Here is an 8,071-nt window from a genome sequence, read left to right as displayed (position 1 = left end):
TGTCCTGGAGTGGCCCAGCCAGAGCCCAGACTTGAACCCAATCAAACATCTCTGGAGAGACCTGAAAATAGCTGTGCAGCAATGCTCCCCATCCAACCTGACAGAGTTTGAGAGGATCTGCAGAGAAGAATGGGAAAAACTCCCCAAATACAGCTTTGCCAAGTGTGTAGCGTCATACCCAAGAAGACATGAAGCTGTAGTCACTGCCATAGATGCTTCAACAAAGTACTGAGTAAAGGGTCTGAATACTTATGTAAATGTTATATTTCAGTTTTGTTTTTTTATATATACAAATGAGCAAATAAATTCTAAAACGCTGTTTTTGCTGTCTCATTATGGGGTATTGTGTGTATATTGATGAGGGAATTTAAAAAAAAAATCTATTTTGGTATAAGGCTGTAACGTAACAAAATGTGGAAAAAGTCAAGGGGTCTGAATACTTTCCGAAGGCACTGCATGTGGAAATATTTTGAAATCTCAACCAATTGCTTTAATAAATCACAATATTGTACAAGTCTTCTGTACTGTAAGAATACTGATATTCTGAATCTTGATCTATAGTTAAAAATAACCCACAGACAATACAGTTTGTAACTGGAAGGCTGCTTTATTGGTAATAAAAAGGTTCGTGCTCAAATGAAGACAATCTTTCATAAGTTCTTACTAAGAGTCCAAGTGGTTGTGCATCACTACCATCATACTGTATATATCCTGTTTTATATCACGGTGTTCAAATGATAAACAACAGTTTGAAAAGCACTTTTTAATTATTTTTCAGCAAAAAAAGAAAAAAGCCTGTAATAAATCCATGCCAAAAAAAAAGAAAGAAAAAAAGAAAACAGAGTCCCGTAATTTAATTAATTCAATATTGATACAAAAATAAATTTCAGATGGAAAGAACAGAAATATAGAAGGCAAGCTGCTTTTTCACAAGCGATAGAAGTGGGTGACACACATAAGCACAAGAAACATAACATTTTGAGTTTGAGCTGTTTTGTTAGGTAACATCACATTGTTGAAGCCTATCTAGAAGAGAAGAAGTGGGGTGTTAGTTTGTTTTCTCGCCTGTAATAGTTGTTAGGATGATCTGATCCTCGGCAGTATAATTTCTGACTCCTTGCGCCGTATGGTACGGACAGACGGTGTCGTGCTGTAGTCTCGAGTCCCCGATATACGTTGTGCTCCATACGTTTCAACTCAATGACCACCCCACCCTCACCTGTTCCCTCCTTACACAGTTTTGAACATTTAAGTGTGGTATTATCATCTTCCCAAAAATCACAGAAAAAAGCAGAAAAAGGCACATGCCAATGAGTGGAGTTAAACACTAGATTAGAAACAAACCATTCAAAGTAAAAGTGAGAGACGATTGAAGCACAAATGATCAGACATTGAAGTGTTGAACTGTAACAGTACTGATGTTGTGTGGCTGTATTTATGTGTGGGTAGTTACTCCTAGTAGGCTTTGTGGCTGTAGGTGTGGATAGATACATTTACATTGACATGTAACGATAGATTGGCCTGCTAGATCTTATGTGTAGATGGATAGATACTAGAGCGTTGGACATATCCATAGATAGATCTACTACGCCTCGGCTGGGATAGACATACTCCATCTTCACTGGAAGAGGCAGTCACATCCAACCTACTTCATCTTGTTGGGACAAATGACTGATTAGTTAGGTTGGTGAGTGAATAGTTGTGTGTTTATTTGGATGTGTGTGTGTGTGTGTGTGTGTGTGTGTGTGTGTCTATTCTGTGTTTGTGTTTTGTTAAGTGAAGGTGAAAAAGTATGAAACGTTTGCAGGAGAATGTGAGAAATGTGCTGGTAGCATAAACCTCTAATCATATCAGGCTACAATCCATGGCAGCAGCTCCAGTGACATTGTATGAGCTATTCCCCAACACATACAGTAGGGTGCTGGAAACCAACCAGTTTTAGACAGCCACTGAACATGTTGCACATAAATCAAATGTGACAAACAAACAGTGTTCTTTTGTAATATGTATATACATATAGACATATATATGTATACATGTATATATATTTTTGTATTATATAATATCTATATTTCATTCAATTTCCGTCAACAAAGTGAAAAGTGTCTCAAAAAATCCAAAAGGTAACAAATGTGACAAAGGGCATAGCTGGAAGCCATTCTATACTGTTATTGTTTCATTTTACATTATTAGTGGTAACTTTTTAAAACTCCGTATTTACAAAAAACACAACAAAGCATGCCGATAAAATAAAAGAATATAGTACATTATTTATAGTTTCTCTCAAAAAGTTCCTTCCTTTTCAGTGATTGTGCCACCATAGCCTGCACTGTACATATATTTCTTGTTTTTGTTCATTTTTTTTTTCTCTCCAAGTAAGTTCAATGATCAATGCATCACTCATCTAAAACATCACATCCAAAATGAACACGGGTTAAAATTGGATGGCATTGTTTGCTTTTATGGTTGTATCGTCAGTGAACGATCAATCGGGAATGTATTTGGTTTTAAGTGTGCAGCAGCCAAACAGACGGACGTTATCTGGAGACATGTCTTCATATTGTAAACAGTCCTCTAGATAGTATTATAATAGACAGGACATGGGGATATCAGGTACGGGTACAGGCAGTGTTCAATCAACACACCACAATGGCTTTAGTGGTGTGTCTGTAGATACCAGGTCGTTGTTCGACCAGGCATCCGTTTGTTTGTTTGTTTGTATAGAGGACCGACCATCACGCCTGTGTAAAAAAAAACAGCAGACACCTTAAAGAGGAAGTGTTAATATTATGTCTCATCTTGTCTAACCTGCCTGTCACTCACAGAGATCTGACTCGTATCGTTGGTCCGGCCTACGCTGGCCTGGCCTGGCCTAGCGCTCGCGCTCTCATCTTGTTTCATCTGAGTCGTAGTAGCTTCAAACTGCCTTTGAAAACGCCTCACGTGTTCTTAAAGGCACGATTCTACTGTGAACCATGAATCAACTTACCATGAGTTGATACGAGTTGATCATACAAGGCCTATCTGATAGTCTGTGAGACTTCTATCTGTGAGAAACTATGGTTGGACGGTTCACGCCACTTTGAGCTTACCCCAGGCAGATTTTTCATTTATCAAACATACAGCAGGTGACCAATAAAATAATAGCCTGCTAGCATATGACATGGTGATGCAAGCCTGGGTCCAACATCCATACACTACAAACAGTGTTGAAGCGGTCCCACAAAGCGCAATGATACACTGACAAACATGGGACTTTCAGCACTCACTCCTAAGAAGACAAAATCACTATTCTCCCTGCTGCTCTGGCTCGCCGTCTTGACTTTCTATGATCATTTTCATTCATGGCAGTCAGTCTAGAAACTGTGGAGGGTCCGGGAGAGGATCTGTCGAGTCTCTCCATTGGTCCATTGTTATACCATCCTCCACCTCCCTAATTAAGCCTATCAAATCAGATCCGTTTTTATTCTCTTACAAACCTTCCATGGCCGACCGTCTTTTAGTCCTACAGCACATCATGCCAGGAGTGACTGAGCACGTCTTGCTGCATCTGCTCTATGTATCCTCTATCTGTCCTCTATGTTACTTCTACAGTATGCATCTTGTGCTGCTTTATAGAAGGCTACGCCACATACATTCTCACTGCTCGAAAATTCGAGCTTTCTTCTGAGAATGATTGCACTGCAAGGACATCAGATTCAGAGAAGGTACATCTATTTACTTCAGAGCTGGCAACTCAAAGTGTCTGGAAAAGGCCATCGATGTACCACTGGGTCACAGTGAACAATATTCTAATAGGGAACTAAACTCAGTGACAAGAGGACAGAAGTGGACGAAACAGATAGGAAAAGAAGAAGGAATCTATGGAAGCATCGCTATATCTTTAGTACATTTCAAACAGCTGTTTCAAAATCGGTTACATCTCCCCCTACAGATGACACTCTCTCTTCTCTGTCCACAGATAGACAAAGCATTGGGGGAGAATTAAACATGTCAACTGACACTTGAGCTCGCTACACACAAATCTGTAAAGGATATGGCTATACAGGATATGGCATCAAACATTGCCTGTTCGTACTGCCACAGCAACAACAACAAGACGGAGTTGGTTGGAGACCACAGGTAAGGGGAGTAGCCGTAGTAAACACAGTTAAGACTGGTAACCATAGTAACACAGGCAAGGGTGGTAACCGTTGGATGTCAAAAGGTAAATCAAGGTATGTTGCTAAGCCCCAGATTTGGTTTCCTTAGAATGGTCTGAAAAGTTTTTTTTCTAAATCTGTGCATCCTCATCCTGAAGATATACTCTTGGTACAACTCAGCAGCAACTTTCCCTATCCCTCTCAGCACAAACAGAGCAGCAGAAAACCCTTCTAGTTTCTATTTTTCATAAATGTGCCTGAATAAAGCTTTGCCTCTGAGTGCCTCACTACATCCCCTGTTAAAATCCCAACGGGCTTCATAAAAAGATTGGTCTGGCAGTTGAAAAGCAACATTATAGTAAAGGGTAGGTCATACCACTTTATTCCTTCAATATTGTATATATAGATGTATATATATATATATATATATATATATATATATATATATATATATAAATCATTTTCCAGTTATATTTCTCTTATACATTTTTCCAGTGGACGGCCTCAAACGTATGGTCAAGCCATTGTAGTGGTCAGAGAATTCGTGTCTTGTGGACTATGATTACGTCATGCATGATTCCTGATCAAAACATGCCTTCATGCAAGTCATTTCTATGCATTGAACGAGCACAATAATTATTAGTTATCTGAGACTCGGTCGGTCAGAGCGAGTCCCCGCCCTTCTTCAGCCCAAGTCAAAACGCCGACTAATGCCCCCTACCCAGTGTGACAGTGTGAAAGCCCATGTAGAAAATGTATTTTCCATTATGTCGGTATAACAAAGAGAGAGAAGATGAGAAGAGGCAAGTGTGACATGGGGCTAAACGTTATTTGTTCTTTCTTTTTTTTGCTGCTCAAATAATGTAAAGACGCAAGTATATTCAGCACAAACAAACGAAAAGTAAAAACCCTTTGTCTACTGTTCTGGGGGGTTTTCCCTTCTTTCTCTAATCTCTCATTCTTTGTATTTAAAACTTGCTTAGATGTTGATTATTGTATGCGTTTCCTTGATAAGAAGGACAGTACAGGAACTGGATGTTCCAGAGTCCCAGTCAGACTGCGTAGTAGAACAGTTCTAGAGGGTTCTGTAGTGTTCCGTTCCGTTCCACTCCTGGGGTGCTCCCATAGTGGTGGACCTTTCGCTGCAGGGGCTCGTCCACACAGGGTGGTGGCAGTCAGAGACTATTTGCTCCAATAAATCTCCCTCCATTTTGTTTGCAAGGGTTTCTGTCCCTTTTTTTCCCGACAATACCCAACATATATGTAATATGTAGTATGTCAATGGCGGGCACACTTTTATTATTATTGAGTTATTATTGATAATTATTTATATTATCATGGTTCTTCCTCACATTATTTCCAAGATATAAAGAAGAAATTCATCATTAGGCAGTAAAATCCTTTTGTGATAATGATGGTGTCCTAACTAAATCCTTATCGTGGGCAACATGTACATCGCCATCGGTGGTTTTCTTCAACCGACCCTAAGTATCCAACGACGAATCTCGATCCTTCATTTTGTATTGTATTTAAGTCCGTAAACATTTTTTTTTTTTATATAGTTTTCGTACATTTTTTTTTAACTTGCAAATGATCTTTTTATACAGTTGTCTGTTTGTTGGGCTCAGAGTCTGTTCTCGTTGTGTGTCTTAATTTGCTAATGAAAGTCACTGAACCCTAACTAACACTTCGATTCACGCTCATCTTTTTGGTTTCTGTCCTTCTCTTTCCTCTCTCCCTCGTTCTCCTCCTGTTTCTCCTTGTCAGGTTTGGTCACGCTGTCGTATGAGGGAAGAGAGGCGGTGGAGGGTGTGCTCTCTTTCTTCTCCTCGTTGTTGGTCCCACCATTCTCCAGCTTGGTCTTGGGCCTGCGCTTGCAGATGAAGCCCCGTTTAAGCAGGTGAGCGCGGTAGGCTTTCTGGATGCACCGTGCGGATACGTCCTCCTGGCGCCGGCGCAGTGTAGAAGTGATGGGCTCGTAGGAGACCTTGGACGGGTTAGCCGCCACGAAGCGCTCCTCCATCTGCGTGCGTAGCATGTCCAGCTCCCCACTGTCGCCCAGCACACGCTTGGTGAAGGCAAACAGGATGTCCAGGCAGTGGATGCGGTCGCCGCTGACCATGGGCATGTCCATTGCGATCAGCTCGATGGTGTTGGGTTTGGGAACGCGGAAAGGGTGCTCCAGGGTGTCGGCAAAGTCACCCAGTTTTTGGAAGGTGATGAACTGGGAAGCGGAGGGGTCGAATTTCTCCCAGATTTCATAGAAGGTCTCGAAGTCGTCTTCACTGAGCGGGTCGGCGCTCTCTTCTGTCGCTACACTGAAATTCTCTAAGATGATGGCGATGTACATATTGACTACGACAAGGAAGGAAATAATGATATACATGACAAAGAAAAATATGCCGACTGAGGGGTTGCCGCAGTTGCCTGTAGACGGTGCACCTGGGTTCTCCATGGTTGGGTCACAGTCAGGAGGGTAGTTGAGGATTGGGAGCAAGAGACCATCCCAGCCTGCAGAAGTAGTGATCATGAATAAGCAGATCATGCTGTTCCCGAAGGTCTCAAAGTTATACATATCGTCTATCCCGGCCCCGTGTTTGACGTAGCCAAAGTTGGACATTCCGAAGATGCTGAAGATGAACATGACCAGGAAGAGCAGGAGGCCAATGTTGAACAGGGCTGGAAGTGACATCATCAAGGCGAAGAGTAAAGTCCGTATGCCCTTGGCTCCTTTGATCAGACGCAGGATGCGGCCGATTCGAGCCAATCGGATAACCCTGAAAAGTGTTGGCGAAACGAAGTACTTCTCAATGATGTCAGCCAGGAACATGCCTGTGGAGGGAGAAGGTAGAGACAAGACAGAGCACACAGTCAGCAGAAATGACTCAACCCAGTGTCTACCTTCAAAATGTCTCTTCCCTTCTACGATTTTTGGAATTATAGTTACGTTTCCATCCAATTGGCTCCAGAATTTCATGCGAATATTCTGCAATCCGCATAAAGAAAATATGCCATTTCCCCACCAGCAGATTGTTTCCACAAAAAGGACTTGTTGCGGATAAAAATCAGTGCGTTTTGAGGTAGTGCTAACAGAATGTACTTTTTCGCTGCGTCCTGGCCAGTAAGTAGTGCACTACATAAGGAAGTGAGTGCCATTCTAGACAGAGACTCACACTTCTTACACAGCCTCACTCTACTTACCCGCGATGGACAGGATGACCACGACCGTGTCGAACACGTTCCAGCCATTGGTGAAGTAGTAGTGGCGCAGGGCGAAGAGTTTCAGGACGAACTCGATGGTGAAAGCCACAATGAAAATGAAGTTGACCCAATAGAGGATGTTCTCCGTCTCGTCCGACTGGTCGTCTGTCTCCACCATCATGGTGACCATGTTGAGGCAGATCAACATCATAATGGAGATGTCGAAGACTTGCTGGGTCACAAAGTCAAACACCAACCCTTGGATATAGTTCTGTAGAGACAAGGAGACAACAGCAAGACACACACACACACACACACATAGACAGAAACATGCGCATGCAGAGAAAACACACACACAGACAACAACAACAACAACAACAACAACGACGACACACACACACACACATTTTGTTAATCGCAGGGAAACACTGTCACAATCGATTGAAATCAATATTTCAGTGTTTAGCATCAAATCAGAGTTTATTTGTCACATGCACAGGATACAGCAGGTGTAAAAATTACAGTGAAATGCTTCCTTGCAAGCTCTTCCTCAACAATACAGTTATGCATACTAAGTCACATAAAATATAATACATACAAGAATAAAAAAGGACACATGAGAAGAGTTCAAATAATGCAACAAAAAGAAACCCCCACTAAAAACAGCCGAAAACTGCAAAGTTGAGTAGGCGCTAGCAACAAGGCGACAGTCTCTGTCATCTTTCCAT

The 8,071-nt window shown here is 41.7% G+C and overlaps 1 protein-coding gene across 1 annotated transcript in view; it reads right to left on the bottom strand.

Moving 5' to 3' along the window:
• Window positions 1–584: 584 nt before the first annotated feature.
• LOC112221659 (sodium channel protein type 8 subunit alpha) overlaps window positions 585–8,071 on the bottom strand; it is an 89,543-nt gene continuing 82,056 nt past the window's right edge. Inside the window, exons 25-26 of the mRNA XM_024383871.2 lie at window positions 7,344–7,614; window positions 585–6,974 (exon numbers count right to left, since the gene is read on the bottom strand). Of these exons, the coding sequence (XP_024239639.1) occupies window positions 5,824–6,974; window positions 7,344–7,614 (1,422 nt within the window). The 3' untranslated portion in view covers window positions 585–5,823. The remainder of the gene's footprint in view (window positions 6,975–7,343; window positions 7,615–8,071) is intronic.

Source organism: Oncorhynchus tshawytscha, linkage group LG22, assembly GCF_018296145.1.
Source record: "Oncorhynchus tshawytscha isolate Ot180627B linkage group LG22, Otsh_v2.0, whole genome shotgun sequence".
NCBI classification, from domain to species: Eukaryota; Metazoa; Chordata; class Actinopteri; order Salmoniformes; family Salmonidae; genus Oncorhynchus; species Oncorhynchus tshawytscha.
The sequence above is the reverse complement of the archived record's forward strand: the minus strand, read 5'-3'. Positions and strand labels throughout refer to the sequence as shown.